The sequence below is a fragment of the Mytilus galloprovincialis genome, chromosome 12, assembly GCF_965363235.1.
Source record: "Mytilus galloprovincialis chromosome 12, xbMytGall1.hap1.1, whole genome shotgun sequence".
NCBI lineage: Eukaryota > Metazoa > Mollusca > Bivalvia > Mytilida > Mytilidae > Mytilus > Mytilus galloprovincialis.
The window spans coordinates 47,570,195-47,593,495 of record NC_134849.1 but is presented as its reverse complement, the minus strand read 5'-3'; the positions used below and the strand labels follow the sequence as shown (position 1 = coordinate 47,593,495).

General features: G+C 31.4%; 2 protein-coding genes across 2 annotated transcripts in view; both read left to right on the top strand.

Moving 5' to 3' along the window:
• The window catches only part of LOC143053691 (uncharacterized), a 64,667-nt gene extending 52,213 nt beyond the window's left edge, over nt 1-12,454 (top strand). Inside the window, exons 30-40 of the mRNA XM_076226479.1 lie at nt 677-856; nt 1,663-1,735; nt 2,775-2,995; nt 3,625-3,798; nt 4,348-4,481; nt 5,420-5,573; nt 6,754-6,900; nt 7,317-7,613; nt 8,181-8,360; nt 9,435-9,836; nt 12,322-12,454. Coding sequence (XP_076082594.1) covers nt 677-856; nt 1,663-1,735; nt 2,775-2,995; nt 3,625-3,798; nt 4,348-4,481; nt 5,420-5,573; nt 6,754-6,900; nt 7,317-7,613; nt 8,181-8,360; nt 9,435-9,718 — 1,844 coding nt within the window. The 3' untranslated portion in view covers nt 9,719-9,836; nt 12,322-12,454. The remainder of the gene's footprint in view (nt 1-676; nt 857-1,662; nt 1,736-2,774; nt 2,996-3,624; nt 3,799-4,347; nt 4,482-5,419; nt 5,574-6,753; nt 6,901-7,316; nt 7,614-8,180; nt 8,361-9,434; nt 9,837-12,321) is intronic.
• LOC143053690 (uncharacterized) lies at nt 9,812-17,324 on the top strand. Its single transcript, XM_076226478.1, has 10 exons — nt 9,812-9,836; nt 12,322-12,453; nt 13,215-13,289; nt 13,717-13,887; nt 14,415-14,496; nt 14,782-14,999; nt 15,722-15,895; nt 16,268-16,401; nt 16,747-16,909; nt 17,122-17,324. Exons 1-10 carry the CDS (start codon nt 9,812-9,814, stop codon nt 17,322-17,324), a joined length of 1,377 nt encoding a protein of 458 aa, XP_076082593.1.
• Nucleotides 17,325-23,301: the final 5,977 nt, after the last annotated feature.

Here is a 23,301-nt window from a genome sequence, read left to right as displayed (position 1 = left end):
GTCAACTACATTTAGTGTATTGATTGCATGATGTTAAGGTGTACATGTCTGTGTTCCCTGGTTCATATGACCATGACCTCATTATCATAGAACTGTGCTGATGTTAAGTTTATGTTGTGTCGTTGTTCTCTTATATTTAATGCGTTTCCCTCAGTTTTAGTTTGTAACCCGTTTTTTTTTTCTCTTTCGATTTATGAGTTTTGAACAGCGGTATACTACTGTTGCCTTTATTTATGTGAAACTTGTGTTAAAAACTTCATGTTACAGCAAAACAGTGGAGACATTTTATAGTGTGCATCTGATTTATTAATAAAGAAGTTCATTTAAAGACTATGGTGGACTGTAATTGAAGTTTCAAATAGTTCAATTACAGATGTAATTTGCATTTTTCATGATTTCCTATTGACTGAGAATAATCAAGTGAAAAAGTATTTTGAGCAATTGCCATTTTCATTTTTAAGTACAATACTTGTTCAAGTGCTGGTTTTGTGAAATAGAATAAAGAAGTAAGAGCTTTGAATTTTTAGACTGGTCGTATTATAATTGTCTTCAGTGTTAACGCATAACATACATATGCCATATGTCAACAATATATTAATTTAAATCATAAAAGGGTAGTAAAGTTATAAATATGAAAATAATTGACAAAATTTCAGAGACTTTTTTTCACTTTAAGGAAATGCTTATCTCCTATTGAGTGACATTGATGAGATATCATGCTGTGGGAAGATCAGTCAGTGGAAAATAATGGCCAAGAACACAGGATGGATCAAGTTTATTGTATGGAGGAAAACTAGACATCCGGGAGAAAATCATCTATATGAAGTGGTTGGTTCTGTAAAAGAATATGTGCCAGGTATGTAAATTATTTCAACAAATTTATAACATTTGGAAGTTTACACATCATTTTCAACTTCGAAAGGTAAAAATCTATATAACAAATTACTGTATTTTTAATGTGTAAGTTCATTATTGGAATACATAATCTCCATTCCCCTTTAGATTTTTACTCTTAAAAATACATTGTAAGTGTTTTCTTTCCCAGCATGATTATTGTGCAAATAATTATACATACAAATAAATTTTTTCTCAAAAAGAAAAAAAAAAAAAATGAAATGAAATGAAACTATTTAATGTTATTTAAGAGTTCAAAAACAAAATAAAGCTATGAAAATCCGACAGTTTGTGCTTTCTATTATACATTTTAAATACTACAGATGTAACAAATTAAGTACAGTTTCTTGAGTTGTTGTTAAGATTACTTTTCCAGTAAAATTAATTGAAATAAATTTATCTAGCATTAAATCTATGAAGCATTTTCTTAAGTCACAGTTATTAATCTTGCATTACAAATTATTCTTTTCAGTACCCTTTATTTGTGGTAAAATGGTGAACAAAGTATAATTACTGTACTAAAAATTAAATAATAAAATACTAAACTCCCAGGAAAATAAGAAAACACAAAGTCTTTAATCAAATGGCAATATCAAAAGCTCAAACACATCAAACGAATTCATAACAACTGTAATATAACTAATTTTCTTCCTTGACTTTATGTATTACAAGTACCAAGGGCCAATACCATTTACCATACAATTATATTAATAATATGTGTAAATGCTTGTTATTCTTTTGTTGAATTTTATTTACTTAATTTTACAGGTGTTGGGTACAGGGTATTTAACCAACCACTGTCTTCACAGATAACTATAATTCCAGGAGATTTTATTGGAGTGTATGTTTTAATTATATCTAATATAGAAAAACAAAGATTGGGGAAACCATTCATGACACAAAATCAGAACATAAACATCAAAAACCACAATAAAAGCAAAGAAACTGCACTTTTATTGCTGGTCTTCATCTATATGCTAAACATAGAAAACATATTAATTTAATGAAAAAATTACAAACTTGACACACTTATTTTGTTGTTGAATTCAGTTAATCTGTACAATGATACCATGCATATGACTTCCCTGGGAAAAGAGGCAGTGATCAACAGCTTTGTATCACCTATTCGTAAAAGTTTAATTGTGCTGATTTTGACCTTTTTATGCCCCACCTACAATAGTAGAGGGGCATTATGTTTTCTGGTCTGTGACTCCGTTCGTCTGTCCGTCCGTCAGTCTGTGCCTCTGTTCGTCCGTCCGCTTCAGGTTAAAGTTTTTGGTCAAAGTAGTTTTTGAAGAAGTTGAAGTGCAATCAACTTGAAACTTAGTACACTTGTTCCCCATGATATGATCTTTCTAATTTTAATGCCAAATTATAGTTTTGACCCCAATTTCATGGTCCACTGAACATAGAAAATAATAGTGTGAAGTTCAGGTTAAAGTTTTTGGTCAAGGTAGTTTTTGATGAAGTTAAAGTTACATCAACTTGAAACTTAGTACACATGTTAGCTATGATATGATCTTTCTAATTTTAATTCCAAATTAAAGTTTTGACCCCAATTTCACGGTCCACTGAACATAGAAAATGATAGTGCGAGTGGGGCATTCGTGTACTATGGACACATTCTTGTTTACTGTTGTTTTATTTACACTATAGAACAATTTGTTATTATTTTGTTCTATTAAATGATGAAATTTAATTAATATAAGTATGTTATCTTATAAACTATAAATTGTTACAAAATACAAAAGTCATATTATCTGAAAAATCAGATCTACTTCCATATAAGTACTTTTAAAACTGTGGTCATATATATATAGTACTCCTGGTTGTATTGGCTATCAGAGTACATGTAGTAAGAATTATTTAACCTATTGTAGATATGATTATGGCAATAACATCATTGGTTATGATAATTGTGATTCTACTTATGACCCTTCCACTGATGACCATATTGACTGGAGAAAGAATTTATGTCCTACTGATACTTACAAAATGACAACTACTGAACCTGTGGATGGAAATCTTGTAGAGTGGAATACTACAGAATTAACACCAATCAAGGATAAAGTATATGCCATTCGTTATGTCACAACTACAAGTAAGTTCAAAAGAGGGATGGGGTTTTCACTGTGGTGAAAATTGCAACCCATTGATATATTTCAAATATCAAAGAAGGGATTCATTAATATCAGGCCCATGTCTGTGTGTGCATATAGGAAGTCCACCCTTAGTTAAAACAGTTGTAATTTACAGATATTGTGTTCAATTTTTCATGAATAAAAATAACTTATTAGTCTCCTACCAAAGAAGTAAAAGGAGTACCTTTTGGATTATAATACAATAACCCAAGAGTTAATTGGTTATGATTGCTAACCAAAATAGGGGCAGCAGAAAAAAAATGAAAACAAATTTTGGCAATGGCGGGTATCATTTGACCAAGGCAGAAGATAATTTAACAATGGTGTGGAGATTTGACGTTGACGGATGATATTTTCATGATGGCTAGCTGCCATCATAAAACAGGTCATGGAGATCCCTGCTGCATTATAAGGTTTTTTAGAGTTGCATAACAATGTATTTTGTATAGAAAGTGTTGTGCACTGCACTGTACATTCTATTGAAAATGAGCATTCCTCTTTGTAATAGAAAGTGTTATGCTCCTCTTAGAACATTAAAATACAGAACTTACAGTTATTTTTACATCTTTTTATTGTTTATCTATTGTAGACAAAAACCCAACCTATACTATGCCTATATACAGTGTTTCAATACCAGATTACACAGCCATTGATGAGCATGTTATTGACCTGTATTTTACTGATAATGATTATGCTGACTTTTGGCAAAATGCTGAAGGCATGTTTGACAACCATGAGTACTTCTATTATGACTCAACTAAAGGTATGTGACATAATCAAGTAAAGGTATGTGACATAGTCAAATAAAGGTATGTGACATAATCAAGTAAAGGTATGTGACATTGTCGGTCATGACTACTTCCTCTATGATCTGATTTAAAGAATATGAATGAAAAATGATGTAACCAAGATTACTTGTGCTTTAATTAACTTATATTTAGAAAAATAATGTGTTCTGAATGGGGAACTGACAAATGTGCTGATGGATGACATAGCAAAACACTGATATAAGTTGAACCTGAACATCAAGTTTCAACCACGAAGTTTTGCTTTAGTCATACAACTTGATATTCATAAGAACTCCAAATTATCAGAAAAAATCAGACCTGATTTTATATTTAATTACCGGTACAGCATTGTTTTGCTTAATGGTATAACAACCACTGTCATCTCCATTAAAAGAATTACAAATAGACCAAAGGACACTGTAAAAAATATAAAGATTCTTGTGAATAAGATTGCATCTGCTATAATGAAATACCATGAAAAAAAACCTTATTTTATAAAAATTAAAAACTTAATTGGATTTCAGAAAGCATACATGTAAAGACCAAATTGTTTCATGAAGTTGGACAAAAGTTCCACTACTACAAATACACAGTGTGGGCTGAAGATTCGTGCTATAACAAAGTAACAGGGACAGTTACCATAACAACATACAACTGGGTAGGTTTTGTTTTCAAAACAAAATAAAACTGAGAAGATATCCTTTATATGCAATGTTGACAAGAGCATTTAATTATTCATTAGATTTTCTGTTGCTTCATTAAAGCGTTTTTGCATATCATTTCTGTGTTATTAACTGATTGTTGATGTATAGTCACTGTTATGAGAAAGGCTGTGGAATATTTCTGTTACAAAACACAGAACAGCATTTAAACTTTTTGATTACACCCTGATTGGAACTGAAACAGGGCCTTCGTCAATTGAGGCATGCATGCGTCCCACCAGACTGTCAAATTAGCTGCTGCATTTTTGACAAACATGTTTGAAATTTAAAGTCATATGAAACGAGTCATTGGTGAAAAATAATGTTTATCCAATTCTTGAACCAATGCATGTATATATCATAAACTTAGTTCTCTGTGCACAATTTTTTCATTAATTACGAAAATATATTGTATAATCGTCATTTTTTTTCTCTCTGTCTGTTATGTTTTAACAAATATGGCAGCTCATTAAAATCTGTTTTTAAGCCGAAAGTTTACCGATTGTCACCTTATAGTAAACAATCAACACTTGTTTAACATGAACAATCAGATAATTGTTTATTTAAACGACTGATCAATGCGTATTGCAATCACCGCATTTTCACAAGGAGGGTCACGCTAAGGTCACTATTCATACAGGAAATATATCAGCGAATTGCAGAAGCAAGAAATTAAAAATTATTAAACTTCTTCTAAAAGTGAACAAATTAAGGAATTTTCCTCAAAAAAAAGTTGATGTACATAAGTTGTGTAATGAAAACTATGCATTTAGTTATAAAAAACATATGCATGATTTTTTTTAATTTGAGGTTTCATATGACTTTAATTAGAAGGAGATGTCATATTTTCTTGATGTTTGGATGCTTTTAATCAGATATGTTGTTCTTTTCCCAGCCTCCAGTTTTTGATGACTTGCCAGGAGCAGTAAACATATCAGAATTACAATGGGGAGGAGAGGTATATACGTTTAACCTCACAGATCCAGATGAGGACGTCATCACTTGGGATATGACAGTTAGTCCATCCACCAACTTCTTCTATATGGAAAGCAAGTATTATATTGTGTTTGAGGTCATATATTAAAAAGTTTAATAAGGCTCTAGGCTCAGTTCCCAAAAAAGGATAAAGTGGGATATACATCACTATGACAGCACACTGACAATAGAAAAGACCAGTAGTTTTCAACAAGTCTATACCAGATATCATACACTTTCAGTCTGCATGAACTAGTTGAAAAATAAATGCAGATATACAGCTATTTATAAAGATCTGCAATGAACAAAAAAAATTATGAAAGGTTAAAGATATGAACAATGGCAACCCATAACAAGCTTCCTGAATTGGGAAGGCATATGTACAGAAGTGTAAGAGATGAAAATATAAGTTTTTCAAGAAATTCTACTTATCTTTTTAAAACTATATCCTTAATATATGAAGACACAAAACACATGTACAAGTGAAACAAAAAAGATAGGAGTTTTAACATGAGGGGTTGTCCCTTAAATCATAAAGTAACACTTAAAATTGATTCCGATATCACTTTTAAGCAAACTTAACAGGATCATCTGTTTCCTTTAATTTTAAATGAGATATCAGGACATAATCAGGTAGCTCACATGTTGGATTTTACCATGATGGAGCCAGATATAAATTACTGTATCAATGAATGCTGTGGGTTTCTGAGAGCAAACTCAAGTAATGTAATCTGTTGATATATAAATCATTTTTTGATATCTGTGTTCATGAATTTTCCTTAAAATCACAATTACAATGTGCAATACTTGAATTAAATTTGCATACAGATTTCATGAATTTTCTCAATGAAATATGTATACACAAAGATACAGAAAGGTGTGTGAGATCTTTGATTGTAGAAAGATTAATAATTTTTAAAAATTAAGGTCTATAGGTCGCTTCAATACCTTTTTTTAGATTTCAGATGACACAAAGTCACACTCATAGCAGAAAGGCAGGGGTGGATCCAGCCATTTTAAAAAGGGGGGTTCCTAACCCAGGACAAAGGGGGGGTCAATTACATGTCCCCATTCAAATGCATTGATCGTCCAAAAAAAAAGGGGGGTTCCAACCCCCGGAACCCCCCCTCTGGATCCGCGCCTGGAAGGAAACCATCCAAGGTGTTGGTCAGAATGGCAATGTGTTTGGTTCAATTGACCTTTCGTCTTCTCTCCTATACAGTTGAATCTTTAATTCATTATGGTATTTTACAGATATGACAATCTATTTGTATGGCTGGGCTGACCTGGACTATGATACTGTTAGTCAGTATGTGATCACAATAACAGCTAATGATGGGACAGACACCACAGTATCTACACTGACTGTAGATCTCATTGAGCACATTGTTCTCTATCCAAGTAAGTATTTCTATGGAGATATTGTTTGCATGTTTATTAGACAAATTATTATGCATATTGCATGTAAATTGGATAAACTTGGAATTCTTATGAATAAATGTTAAGTAGATTTGAGAATTTTTCTGTGAAAATTGCTAGGCATCACTTTGTGCAAAGATAATGTATTGCCATCCCAAAATTAATTATATTAGTAACTGTATTTGTAGAGAAGACTTTATCAATTTTAAATTTAACAGTTGCAGATACATTTTATGTTCTCTTCCTCACATACCAAGAAGAATACTCTCAAATTTTGAATTGGTCATTAAAGGAAAAAATGCATTACTATTAATTATTCCTTAATTTTGTACTTTTGAATAATAATTATTTTCTAAACTTCAATATTTGATATGATTAAAATTCATTTTACACAACAGCTTACTATGAGTATACATCACGAGAAGGCCAGGTAGCCTCTATATCCTGTATGGTTGAACATGAAGAATCCTATACATACCCAGACTATATAGAACCTCTAAAGGTCTACATCATAATTGACAATGTTACCTATAACTATGAACCCCATTATGGCTGCTTACATAACTTGACATACGGGGTCAAGGACATGTGTGATAACAAAACTGACTGTTCCTTCGATGTGACTAATGCCAATGTAGCCAGTCAGTGTGGTACTGAAGGAGAAGCCAATTTATGGATACGTTACCATTGTGTTAGTAAGTATGAGGTTGATAGATTACGTTTATATCTGAGACTTACTAGTTTAATGTAGATACTCATTTTAAGTTTTGACCTGGCATATGTGGGGAAATGTTCATAGGTTTAACGTTTATTTTTTAAGCTGCTGCAAACAAAGCAGTTGTTAATTCCTGTGTCATTCTGGTCTCTTGTGGAGAGTTGTTTCATTGGCAATCATACCACATCTTCTTTTTTTATATAAATAAAATAAGAAAAAATGCTCAACTGTAAATTGTCAACAATGACGTTCTGAGTCCTGGATGAATGATATCTTTTGTCAGAAACTGGGATAGAAGTTTTATCTCAGTTGAAATCTATTGACCACATGTTTGAAGATATAGCATGACCAGCCATAAGTTGAGGGTAATTGAAAATGGAGTCATTAAGTTATCAATGATGTTCAAAAAAATATTAGTCATTTACTTACAGGGTACAATTGAAGGAAGAAATTATTTTATTTTGTAGTCTGTTAGGGATATCTTGTAATTTTAGAATCCCTCTACAATTTAAAGTATTTGAAATTATAAAGAAATATATATTAACAGGAGATGCAGGTTGGACAACATGGAACAACTGGCATGATTGTACTCGTACTTGTGGTGGAGGTTATAGGGTTAGACACAGGAACTGTAGCAACCCCACATGGAATTATTTTGGTAGTCCTAAAGATTGTGAGGACAGTATACCAGAAGAATGGGAGAGATGTAACACACATACCTGTGAATGTAAGTTATCCAACAGGGAATTAGTTATGTTTGGAGGATACCAATATTATTTAGATATACCATATATAATCCAGGGCTTCCAAAAAATATTTATGACAGCCGTACATTTTTGTCTTATCCGGATTTTAGTCCTATTAAAGGCAACTATTGTAATCAGTTTGACTTGATTTTTAACATAAATTCGATGTTTTGCCGCTAACTGTTAAATGGACAGTGTACCAATCACAGTGTGCAACATCAGAGTATTAATATCTGTCTAAGACTCTTTATTTGTGCAAAATAAAGCTGTCAATAACTTCACTTTCGTTTTTACTTTTCCTATTACCGGATGTCTACTTGATGGTAAAACATGGACCACAGATGAATACGTAAAATCTGTGTATGTTTTCAAAGCACGATTGAGTTTACAACAGATCTTTCTATGTGTTTTTCTACAGGAAAAAACTGGACAAGAACGTTAGATATAGTTATCAATGGTATTTTTAGCATTTTTGAAAAATTCAGATGCATAATTTAATCTCACACTTCCGCACATGCGCACAAGTGTACTAGGTCAAACAATGGTGGTCCTAACGATTTTTCTCTTAAAACCTTTATTACTACTTTTTTAAATTTTAATCAAATCATATTTAAATACAGCTGCCCGAAAGGAAAAGGATAAGGCACTAAATGGCACTCTTTTCTAGCTAAATTTCAATTTAGTATTAAAGACCAATATTTATAACCCTGAAAGCATAAAGAAAAAATGTCATGAACAATCAATTTTATTTGTTTTTACGCTTATTATATATTTACAGCAATGCCAAAACATAGCACACTATTACAGCTAAGTCTACCTAATGAACTGCATAACTGAATTTTATAATTAATCATTGCAAACATCATCTAGGTCATCCAGCATAAGAAGAAAAAAAAATCGACCGCAAATTGAATTTTTGTTTTATTGCTTCATCTTCAAAATATCTCTAGAAGATGTCAGATTCATTTTTGGATTTTTCACGAGATGACATTCTGGAGATGTACAGAAGAGACCAATTAAACACACCTCTGGTTATATATTGATTTATTTTGTAGATTCTGGTAGAACATGTAGGAACGATTACTTCTCCCCTGAATGTCACATTTACCACACTAATGGTACACTGGATATACTTCTGAGTAACTGGACACATGGATGTGCATGGGATTATAACACAGATGACTATTGGTTCTATAAACCAGAAGATACCTGGCACAATGGCATAAGTCATACAGATTCTCTGTGTCATAACCATTATGATTGTGATGTATTGATAAATGACAGTTTAACATGGTGTTATACAAGTAGAGACTATGATGTGGAGTTTACATACAAATAATACTATCGCTGTGGTTGGGGCTGGGAGGATGAAGCCTGTTCACGGACTAAAGTCAGCTACTACACCAACAGATACATATCTTTCTGTGGAACTATGTACTGGGAATATGGATGTATAAGTAAGCATAACTTAATTCAGACAAATGAAATAGGAATTATGTATACAATGAATATCCCAAAATAAATGGGAGATAAATCTAGATCAATGAAAAAACATTTTATTCCTGTTTAGTTTCTGACAGTTTTTGTCTGATCAAAACAGCCTCTAATTTAAATTCTTTCTTATCGATTCATATAATTTTAGAAATTAGATATTAGATGTCAGCTTTATATTTGATCAACTTAAAATATTCAAAGACAACTTTTTGGTAAGGAATTTTTATTTGAAGGATATGTAGCATATTAATCTTTTGCAATAGAATATCATAATATCTAATAAAATTTGTAGATTTAGCTAACAAAGTCCTTATATTTGTATAAAGTAAAATTCGTTTATAGTGGAAAATTGTTTTAACGTTGAATAAGCTACAATTAAAATTTGCTTGCTGGTCCCTCTCTGTGATTACCATTATATTACGCTGGTTCATATCCCAATCAATCTATCACCAAGGGAAGATAAATAATACAAATTTCGTTAATAGTCTTTTTCAAAAATGATGAATGGTTCTTTATATTGGTATGTAATCATTTTAAACGTTTCAAATTTATGAAATTATATTCGTACATCAATGTTTTTGATACACTAATAACAAAAACTGAACTATATTGAATTGATATACATTTTGTAATTATTCAAAATTATATCAGAAACCTAAAATTAATTATAAAATAATGAACCTGTTAAGGGGAGAGAATACTCGCATAACTTTTTTGAATTGGCACATAATACAACGAAATGTCAATCTTGCATTCAAATGGCACATCAATATAGTTAATTATCTGTGAAATCGTCCCCAACCTTCAATTATGATTCTAAATTATAAATATAACCAAAAGTTGTTAATCTATAGATAGTTAAGACTAATGAAAGCTAACTCAATGTAAAAATATTTCTTTGCAATTTTTTAAAACTTCCTCAGAAAAATACTTGAGCCACTTGACTTTCATAGCTCAAAATTAACGTTTTTACACAATATTTGAATAAAGTAGTTGAAGATTAATCGCTTCTCAAAGTGTAAGACGCAATAAAAATCGTATGCTTGCACCATCCTACCGAAATACTGATTTAAGGCCACGGTTTTTTAATTTGTTGGTTTACGGATTTTCCCCATGAAAAAGTCGGGTTGGTCGGTCGGGGAAAAAAAAAAGAAAAAAAAGATCTTTGAAGACAGAAAAATATGCAAAATCAATATATATTTCACCTTTCTAACAATATGTTTGTTATGCCATTTTATCATCATTTCTTAAATTTTAGTTCAATGAAATATTATTGCTCAGCTGTTATAAACATCGCATGACATTGTCTAATAATTTACAGTAAAAAAAAGGAGGGTGCACGGACAAAGATGAAATTAAATCGTCATTTCAGAAACAAGAAAAATAGATTCGCGTAGCTCTTAATCAATTCCAGAAAACTTGGTGAATAATGATCTTCAAGCACGAAAACTGATAAAGAAAAAAAAATGTAAAAACGTCGTACGAAAATAAGTTTCAACACACGTGTCAAAAACCTAATAGACTCGTCCATTGGAAAAACGAGATTATCGGGTCAATCTGTTGTCTCGCATTCCCGTTTTTTATCCAAATGGACGATAATTTTTTTATTATCTATGAAACAAGAAAATTCCAAATGATTTGTTAATATTCAATACTTCAACTTGATGCCTTCAACCTATCCACATTTGGACAAGTCTATTTCTATGAGATGGTGCATCTTACGGACTGATGACAAATAAGGGAAAAGAACTTATTGTGTAATTGGTTTTAAACACAAGTTTCGTTCCGCAAAATTATTTGTGCAAACGACATTTCAAGGTCAGTTATTATGATAATTGATTTGTCTATATTTAAAAACGTAAACTGGAAGTTTTATTTTTTCACAACAGCAAGTGTTATCAATTTTGTTAGTGATTAATGCATTTCATTTCATAAATAAAAATTATTTTAATTATTTTTCAGGGATAATGCATTTCTTAGGGTCGGCGGGAATAAAAAAGCATGAAAAGTCAATTTTATTTTTATTCTGGAAATCGGCAAAATCGGGTCGGCGGATCCGTAAACCAACAAATTAAAAAATCCTGGCCTAATAAAGTCCTGAACATTTCGACATTTCTTCGTATATTTTGAACAAAACCGGTTTTAACCAAATCACAAGTACGTGTTAAGATCCGACTAAATACCTATTTTCCTATATGGTCAGGTAAAGTTGCTAGGATATGTTTTACCTTCTTTGTTTAATATATATATTTTGCTAAAATATGGTATTTGTATATATTTGAATATGGATGTTTGAACAGTTGTAATAGATCTAGGTTGGACAATGGATGCCAGCTAGTGGAATTACTTTAACAATTAGTGATCAGTGGTATATAGTTGTCATACCAAATTTATTATCTTTTATCCACTATAATACATTATAACTATAACATTTTCTTTTTACTACAGTCCCTCAGTGGTCACAATGGTCCCATTGGTCTGATTGTTCCATTACATGCGACAGAGGATATCAAACAAGGACTCGGTATTGTGAATCAGATACAGAATCTAATACTGTAGATGGATATAACAACACGTGTGGTCAGAAGAGTGATGAACCTCATACACTTGAGACAAGAGATTGTCTTCTTAAAGGAAACCATAGATACTGTACTTGTAAGTTATACTCACATTTCATTGGATATATTTCTCAAACAGATTATATGCATTCAACCTCAGTGGAAGAATTAACAAATGTTTTCAATGAATCATGATTAATGCTAAATTTGTGTGGGGAAAATGGTGAAAAGATACCAAAGGGGCAATTGATAGACAAGTAGAATCTGAAAAAAAACTATACTAGTAAAAAAATAAATGATGAAAGACATAAAAAATCAAGACATCAAGTGCTCTCAAAGAATCAACAATTATTTTTCTCTAAGTGACAGCATTTTTCTCAAAGTTGGTCATCAGGTGCAAAAAGCGTCAATTATGACGATTTTGTGTCCTATTTCTTGACCCCAAAAACCGAGGGATGTTGATATCCAGCTATAGTCTAAATGTACAGTGTACCCTAGTCAACAAATGAACACCAACATTTCTTTTGTCTTCGGTTAAAAATTGGCAATTGCCTTTGTCTGGCAAAATATGTGACTTTAGGGACTGAGAGCAATGACTGGTAGACTTTAGGTGAGGACTATACCAAAATTGAATGTATGGAAGGGTGTGAAAGGCATGTCTTTAATATAAACTTTTCTGCTCATTTACACTTAAAGGGGAATACAAGAAGATGAGTTATTATATAAAGTTTTTATTAAAATTAGTGTTATACTATATTAAGGTATGACTGCCTTTAATTACAGATTGTGAGGCCAGAAATTTTAGTTATGTAGACATTGGAAATTTAACATTAGGACCAGTAAATGACACTGAAGAAGGTATTTTACATTTCACATAATACCTTTATTTGTTTTATATATGAGATAAACCAAAACAATGGGAAGTTAAAACATCAGGTATATTAACATGCACAGACAAAACATATGCAATGAAGCTGACTGTGCAAATACTTGTACCTTTTGAAATTCATATGAGACAGAGGTAAAAAACAGAAATCACTACTTACTTTTTTTAACTCTTAGTTGAAATGTGATATAGTTTTTCTCTCCTTGTCCCACCTACCCCAAAAAAAGATACTTTTTTTTCTATCTTCTTCTTGTATTTCATCACCTTTATAATATCATTAGTGAATTAGATGAAAATAGAACTGAGTCAGTATCAACAATAAATCAACCTGATTAGTTAAAGTTGGGCAGAGGAAACGCATAATGTATTGAATTAAGATCTGTACTTTTTCTTCATTAGAAAATGCCTATATTATGGAGAGTGAAGTTGATATTGTACGATGTTGTGGACTAATAGCATCATGGACATTTTATCCAGTGAATGTTGGAACTCTTAAATTTATTGTATGGAGATCAATTGGTGTTCCTGGATACAGAGAAGTTGTGGGAACCAATTCTGTTAATATCTCAGGTATTTACTGCTAATTACATTCTAAAAACATTATTACCTACATATTAACATATATTCATGCAAAGGACAACTTGTTTTTTATTAAGGTGAAAATCTTACTCAAACAACTCATGCGCTCCATATAATTAGTTCTTTTCCCTCTTATGGCATCAATATACATAGAACTCTCTATAAATTAAAAAAATATAATTATCATTGACTATAGACATTTTTGCATTAATGTAGCAGAATACTACAAGGGAGTTATTCAGGTTACTACAAATCAAGTATCTTACTTTCCAAAAATAATCTTTTAAAGTGAAAAAGATATGATATTTACTATGCATGATTTTTAAATCATACGAATAAATTAATTCTTTTCAATGAATACATTGTGGATTAATAATGTCAATAAAAGAAATCGATAGGTATCTCAGTTATATAAATGTTACCAAAGATTAAGAGACTGATTTCTAAAAAAAAAAAAGCAAAAAAGTAAAGGAGTTTTGATTAGCCAAAACGTATTAAGATGATTTCCTTTGTTACAGATACTGACCTTAACAAGATAAACACATTCATCCCACCAGATGAGCAAAGAATCACTATAGTCGCCAGAGATTTTATTGGATGGTAAGTATATACAACTTTGTATGTAGAAGCATCATGTGATTGGAATACATGTACCAAATGACAAAATTTGACCTTGACCCTTGATGCTGTTCAAGTTACCTCCAGGAATCAAACATTTCAGTGATTGTAATAAATTCTTATAAATTATTTTTTGCAGATTTTAGATATTAATTTTTAGATTATTTTAAAACTAAAGTTTAAAACTAATTGAGTAATTGCTCTGATATTTTGGAAATTTTACAGGATAAATTTGAAGAGCTTGTTTATATGACAAGATTATTTCAGGTATGATGGTGGAGCTCAGATTTTATCTTATGATTGGTGCAATGCCTCGTACAATGCTTCTTATCCTGAACACAGAGATCTCAGGGAAAACCTGTGTCCTACAGATACTTATAAAATTGTTACAGAGGATCCCCAAGATGGTGATGTGGTCAACTGGAATGGGACCAAAGAGATTTTGTATGAACAAGTGTTTGCCATTCAGTATACCACTGTTGAAAGTAAGTTCTACATGGATTATCTCCCTTACATTTTAATGGTATTATTGTTTAATGTGCATTGTAGATTTTATGTTTGAGTTTCTTTATCAGTTTTGAATGCGGGAGGAAACTTTATATATAGACTGGTGAGTATCCCATTGAAAGTTTTCTTGTCTTGAGTAAAAACTCATTATTGTGTACCATGATAGAAAGTAAGAACTCCATGGAATATGTTCCTTAGAGTTTAAAAGACCCTATTTAATGTTATTATCCAGTATAAACATGTTTAAAGCTAGTACATCATATGTTTTGTTCATTGAAATTATCAATCTCTTTTTAAGAGGAAACAACTTTTATAATTTATTATTGACTCAAAACAGAAGATGATCCAGGTACTGATTTTTTACGCCTTTTAACTGGAATAGGGTTATTAAACTAAATTAGAAAAATTAATTAAAGATGTTACTGATATCTGCAGCTTCTCTCACTGACAGACTGAATTTCAATGAAATTTTCAAAGATTTTTTTCCCCATAATATTATTGTGAACTTCATTCTTTATTTTTCTTCTGAATATTTTTAGTGTTACAAAGCATGTTCTATTCAAATTTGGAATTATTTGTTTGCATTCGACTATTTCAAGTTTAATTGTATACTTTTATTTGAAATATCTGTTCATAATCATGTTCATTTTCAGATATTTAACTTTGACATTATGATAATTCAATATTCTTTTTTTTTTAGATACACTACCCTACTTTAATTTATCACGTTATGAGAAGACGATACCAGACCATTCACCAATAGATTTCAGTCTGATAGATTTTTTCTTCAATGACACAGATTATGCTGATTGGTTTGTTGATTACCAACCAGAATATGATAATGATCAGTACTTCTACTTTGATACTTGGTCTAGTAAGTTTATGGTTAAGTAAACACTGCTGAAATTAAAACAATAAAAAATGCAAAAAATTAAAACCTAGATATAGTATTACATATGACATGGCTAACATGTAAAATAAAGTTTTCTTTTAAATACAATATCCATCAAAGCAATTTTCATAGTATTTACCAATTCATACGGGACAGAAATGTACTTAAGACAATATACTAGTAGAACAATATTAAGATTACAAACAGATGCTTTATGTGGCCATTTTATAGTTGTAGTGTGCCCATAATTATTTTTCTTTCAATTTCATATATAGCTTGTTGTCATAATTCTATATGAAAATGATTGCCTAGTCTCTAACTTTTACAGTAATGGATTACAATTATTTCTTATAGAATCTGTTCATGTGAAAGATGATCTTCTGCATATAGTTGGAGAAAGAAACCAGTATCACTTGTATGTCATGTGGGCAGAGGATTCCTGCTACAACAGAGTTACTGGAACTGTTACCATAACAACATTTAATGGGGTATAGTTATTAATATCAATAATTGGCTGTTCATTGCATTTTGTGTCATTAATTTATAAAGGTGATGTGTCATGAATTAATTTAACTAGGTCCCACATTTTACATTGTATGTGCATCATATTGTACTGTTTGTTTATATTTTAAGGTCTATGTAGAAAATAATCATGTTTTTTGTTATTAAATTTAAAGGATCATAAGACATTGATATCAATGACAGTACATTTTCGTTTTTTTTTTATTTTAATGCTTGTTTACTCCATACTCAATGGATAATTTAAAAGAAGAAAGATTTTGGAATATTGACTAACTTTTATAGACTAATATGCATATACAATTGAATTCCAGCCGCCTACCTTCCCAGATTTCAACAAGAAGATATACATTGAAGAAACAGCTACTGGAGCTTTATATACCTTCACTGTTGATGATCCATCTAAAGGTCCAGACCCAATCACATGTAACATGACAAAAACAAATCCAGAAACAGAAAATGTCTTTTTTCTAGAAGGTATATATGTCCATCAGTAGGTCCAGACTTCATTATGAAGACTTTCATGGGAAATTTATGATAAACCATTGCTATTCTGCAAAAAAATTGATAATTTCTAAACAAAAGTACCAAAAAAAGAACAAAAACTCTACTCTCTTTTTCAAACTTTTCAAAAAGTCATGTTTTTTAATGGCAAATGTCAATGAAAAAGATGTACTTTTGAATTTTAGGTCAGACAATCCATCTGAGTAGCTCGGCGACCTTGAATGCAGATACCTTCCCTGAATATGAGATTTATATTTCCTGTTCTGATGGTACAGATACAACCATGGGTTTCCTGAGAATAGAGATTTCTAAAGATAGTACAGACAATGAATTGCCAGAGGGTAGGTTAATTAAAAACGAAATCTTTATAAATTTAATGGATATTTAGTTATGTACTAAAAGTAGTATACTGCTGATCAAAACAAATCCATTTCACAAACCAAACCCACAGAAACACATCAACTATAAGAGGAAAACAACGTTACAACAGGAACACTGAACTGCTTCAAAAACAAATGCCAACATACATACACATCTCAAGGCTTTTGTTTAAATGTTCCAATAGTGTATCAGAAAAAAATGAGGAAAAAAAATCTTTTTAACAGCCAATAGATTACAGACAACAAAGATCATACAAATGATGAGGAAGAATGTTTTAAACATTCTTAATAAAAGAATATCCAAAAGAACATTTTCACCTGAATTTGTACAAAACTTTCTTGACAATATTATACTACTGACCCCCTTCTGATTTATACTTAATGACCACCCCTTAATTACAATAAGAATTACTACAGAAGATCTTGGTTTTTGAAAAATCTTATTTATTTCTTATCTGCTAGCACTTATCAGCTAATTTGGTACAACTTCATATCATATTTACCCAGTTCACAATGACGTATAATAGGCAACTTGACCATTGGAGGCTTTTGCTGCAATGCAAGTTAAATAATAAAAAAACTTAATTTAAAATAAAGAATCATTAATTTCATTGACAATACTGGTATTTAACAAGTGCCAAAAAACTTCCTATAAATTGTGTGATAATAATTGTATGTTCTGTTTTCAGAATGGGTTGAAGTTGAATCATATGTGCTAGGGAGTGTAACCATTGCCTCTGTCACAATTTCATCATTTACGATATTCAACATCATTATGAATGGTATGCCTGCCTTCTATTAAAGACAGTTATTCAGTGTATATATTTCAAAGACATTAGGAGAACTGTTATTGTAAAAACAAAAGTAAAATCAAACATATGTCTGATCATGTATTCAGTTGTATTAATCAATTATTTAACCTTTTTATTTTACGATTGTCCATTTCATAAATTTGAAGGCATCAGAGATTTTAATTTATTTACCCTCAATTTTTAATTCAAAGTCAATTTTGACAATTCCAGAAAAAATGCAAAACAAAATATATCTTCATTTTGATTTCAAATTATACTTGACAACTTTATAAAAATCTTGGTGGGTAAAAGAACCAGCTGTTTCATTATAAGTTTGTTTGATTTTGTTTACTTTATATCTTACATTCAGACAAGAGATTGTATACATGTGTTATGTCTTTTTTTTTGTTTTATTTATTTATTCATTCATGTTTGTTTTTAAAATTTTACTATTTCCAACTAAATGACATTATTATTATACTGTTAAAGGCACAAGTGTCAAATTCATGTTCACTGATTTGACTCAGGTAGATATAAGGGACCATTCCTTTACTAGAATTTTAATCTTAAGCTTGTTTGTGGCTACTTATTTCAATGTAATATTTACAAAGCTCTCCACCGTTTCATTTTAAGAAGATGAAAATAATGATTTTTGAAAGTGCCTTATTATTAGACCTTTCCTCTTAATAGAAACCTATCAAGAGAAGTTATTTATATATTTTCAATGACATAAAAAATGGATTCTAATATGACGTCCTTATTACGCTTTGTAAACAAAGATGTGTTCTAATGAGCACAAAATATGTTTGACACATGCGCACAAACTTACTGTTTATATTAACGTTATTTTCCATCGTTATCCTTTAAAATATATACATTTAGGCAGCTAACATAAACTTTTATTATATATGTTTATGAAACAACATATATTTACCCTGCTCGTAGTTTTTAAACTTATCAAATATGAAATGCAATGCACAGGAGGAAACAGGAACAGCCAAACATTTTTACGGTAATTTCGTACGCTTCGACCTATAAAAATACTATACTTGTCCTATTAGAATCGAAATAATTCCTTCATGTCATGCTCTATGCTCATTTTAACATGGGTAGGCATTATATTTGACCACATTTTACACCTCGCTAACGCTCAGTGTAAAATATTGACAAATATAATGCCTACCCATGTTAAAATGAGCATAGAGCATGACATGAAGGAATTATTTCTTGAATAAAAGGGGATATGGGTTATATGTTCAAAATCTGACAATAACATTTTGTAAATCCACAATGACTATTGTTATGGTATGCAAACAATAAAACAATCCATCAGGTATTCAAAAACAGGGAAGGGTCCATAATTTAATGGGAGTATGTAGGTCAGTAGGTCCAGCATTCTGTTGTGCTGATTTAAAAAAGTAAAGAAAGGAGAATATGTTTTACCAATCAATATTTAAAAAAGTCCAGATTTATTTAAATGCATAAAGTTTTCTGTTTAAAAAATATCCATATTCATCAAAATATGTTTTATGAGAGCTCTGTTATTTAGATTACTCTATACTGACCACTGATAGTTTTTACATTGTCAGGAAATGTTTGCAGTGAATTCAACTTTGTGACATTTATATATGGTTGTATCATATTTTTCATGCTAAAAAAAGATTCTGATTGCACGCATTCAAAGAACATCATTATAATATATCTGAATGTGAAATTAAAGATTTTTGTTGGATTCGTTTTATTTTGGATAAGGTTCTGTATGAATTCTGCTTCATGTGAGTACGAAAACAAATCACACAATGAAAACTCATTAGAAAACTAACTGTCTGTTGACATATCAATCCACCAAATTTGTTGATTGAAAACAATCCAACATTCTGATGATTTATTCTAAGTTTTTTTGTTGTGGGAATATCTCTGGCTCTTCGAACCTTGGAACTTTGACAAGGGTTTTATATCTACTTTTCTGGGTTATTTTTTGTAGTTTAATGAGATGATGTCGATCTTTCAAAAAGTAAAATCACAAAAATACTGAACTCAGAGGAAAATCAAGTCGGAAAGCCCATAATCACATGGCAAAATCAAACGACAAAACACATAAAAAAAGAATGGACAAGACCTGTCAAATTCCTGACTTGGTACAGGCATTTTCAAATGTAGAAAATGGTGGATTAAACCTGGTTTTATAGCGCTAACCCTCTCACTTTGTTGACAGTCTCATCAAATTCTGTTATATTTACAATGATGCGTCACTTGATAATGCAGAATAATTTAAAGATTAGAGGTTTTGATATTTCTGTAAAATTTTAAAGATAATTGATGTAAAATTTAGAGTAGTCCTTTAGAAATTTAAGGAATCTACATCTGATTCACACAGCTGATTTAAAGTATCTTGTCACAATAATTGTAAAAGCCATCTTTATCTGTAGAAAGAGTAGATATGGCACAAAATGTGAACCTGAATATATGTATCTTGTTTTGTTACCCCCATTGAAGCAATGGTTAATTAGTTAAATTGGTAACACACATGTACCATAACTAAATGATATGCAATAACAGCTTTATAATTGACCATATCTGCTGCAAACGGAGTAGGTAGGAGTAAGGCTATTACAATGATTACATATACATTGAAGTTAGATTACAATGGTTACATGCATGTTGAAGTCAGGTTACAATGATAAAATACATATGGATTGGGGATAACAAAGGTTACATAAATAGGAAATAATGGTTACATGCATGGGAAATCAGGCTAAAATGGTTAAATGCAAGGGGAAGTTCGGTTGCAATGGTTACATGCAAGGGGAAGTTCAGTTGCAATGGTTACATGCATGGAGAATGAGGGTTGCAATGGTTACATACCTGGAGACTCAGGTTACATTCCGTTAATTCAGAAATTAGTGTATGCATTTATCATTGCGATTTTGTCATTTTTATAGACTGAAATGCGATTTGAATTTTTGCGATATTGTTAAAAATCCTGTTAATTTCATATAAAAAATGAAGAAATGTGAGTTCAAATCATTGCAATTATAACCCTGTCGCATTTTTCGCAATAATTTCTGAATTTACAGTATATGGAGACGTTGAGTTTGTTACATGCATGGGAAATCAGGTAGCAATACTAGTATATATATAGTTACATGCATGGGAAAGTCAGGTTACAGGTTGCATACATGGAGAATCAGGTTATAATGGTTACATACATGGGGATTGCTGGTTACAATGGTTACATGCATGAGAAGTCACGAAACAATGGTTACATACATGGAAAATGAGGGTTACAATGGTTACATGCATGGATCATTAGGTTACAATGGTTACATGCATGGGAAAGTTTGGTTACAATGGTTGCATGCATGGGGAAGACAGGTTACAATGGTTACATACATGGGAAGTCCAGTTACAATGGTTACATACATGGTAAATCATGTTGTAATGGTTACATGCATGGGGAAGTTGAGTTACAATGGTTACATACATTGAGAATGATCATTACAATGGTTACATACATGGGGATTGCTGGTTACACTGGTTACATACATAGGAAATCTGGTTTCAATTGGTCACACACATAAAGAAAGAGTGGGGATCAGATCTTTTGAAAGAGGTTTTAAATTACTCAAACGTTTTGTTGCTTCGTTTTTGTACATGTAAAGTTAAGATTTCAAGTATAAACTTGGGAGATTGTTATTGTCCTGTGGACATTTTGTCCCCGAGGACATCATCCGCCCAGTAGCATGAATTTACGGAGATCAAACAGGATACTAGCTCGGACGTCGCCTAGTATAAAAAGGTCCGAAACAGAAGTAAAAACACTAGAAAACCCATTTTTTTCTGACTTGGAAGTGCATGGTGTAAAACACAAACAACGAAATCCTAATTATCAACAGCAAAAGCAATATACACATAAAACTAAACCATCTTACGCACAAACTTCCTCTGCATGTAAATATTGGGGGAGAAAACATGAATTTAACAAGGCTAAATGTCCAGCTTTTGGGAAGGATTGTAGGAAATTTGGTAAATCAAACCATTTTGAAAGTATGTGTAAATCAAAAATCAAGGTAAAGACGTCACCCAGGACACAGAGTACGAGAAATATCTGAAGTGTCCGACGAAAGTAATGATTATTTTGAAATAAACACAGTAACTCTGTTAAAGAAAAGCACAGCAGGTACATATATGCATCTATGAAGATAATAGGCAAAAATGAGAAAAGAAAATTAACAAGATTTCAATTAGACAGTGGGGCAACATGCATTTATAATCACTGCAAGAACATTGAAAGAGCTTGATATAAACCAATTACAGAAAACAAGTTAAATACTAACAATGTACAACAGTACCACTATAAAACCGATAGGAAAATGCATTCTAAAATTGGTGAATCCAAAGAACAATGATAAGTTTAAGGCAGAATTTGTAGTAGTAAAAGATAGCAATTTGACTCCGTTGTTAGGTAGCAAAGCAGTGCAAGCTATGAATTTGGTAACTGTAAATTATGAAAATATTGAGGCATTGAGACAAGGTGCACTTTCTAAACCCCTTTCAAAAGAAATAGTTATGAAGGAATATGCAGTCATATTTGAAGGGACTGGTAAATTGGAAGGAAAATATCATTTAGAATTGGACAATACTGCAAATCCTGTAGTACATCCGCCACGAAAAGTACCTGTCGCTATAAACATATAAAAGAGAAGCTTCATTCCGATTTGAAAAGACTGACAAAGTTAGAAATTATGAAACCAGTTTCAACGCCGTGGTTTCAAGTTTGGTAACTGTCGTAAAACCAGACAAACTTCGGATATGCATTGGTCCGAAGCATTTAAACCAGCAGTTGAAAAGAAGTCATTATCCGCTTCCAACTATCGATGATTTACTACCTGAAATGAGTAGAGCATAGGTATTTAGTGTCGTTGATGCTAAGAATGGATTTTGGCATGTGGAACTGGATGAAGAAAGCTTGTTGTTGACAACATTCAACACACCGTTCTGACACTAGTCTACAGATGGTTGCGAATGCCGTTCGGTTTATCTTCTGCACCAGAAGAATATCAACGAAGGCAAGACCAAACTGTGGAAGGTCTATGGCGAAGGCGATACAGAAGAAGAAGCCATTGATGACAACGATAATAAATATTTCGGGCTTTAATGGAACGTTGTCGGGACGGAAAACTTAAAACTTAAC

Excerpts from the sequence above, each read along its gene's own strand:
- LOC143053690 (XM_076226478.1), top strand. The coding sequence starts at position 9,812 with ATGTACTGGGAATATGGATGTATAA. Across the intron at positions 15,000-15,721 it reads TCAGTATACCACTGTTGAAA|ATACACTACCCTACTTTAAT; the intron begins GTAAGTTCTACA and ends TTTTTTTTTTAG. Across the intron at positions 16,402-16,746 it reads CCATAACAACATTTAATGGG|CCGCCTACCTTCCCAGATTT; the intron begins GTATAGTTATTA and ends ATTGAATTCCAG.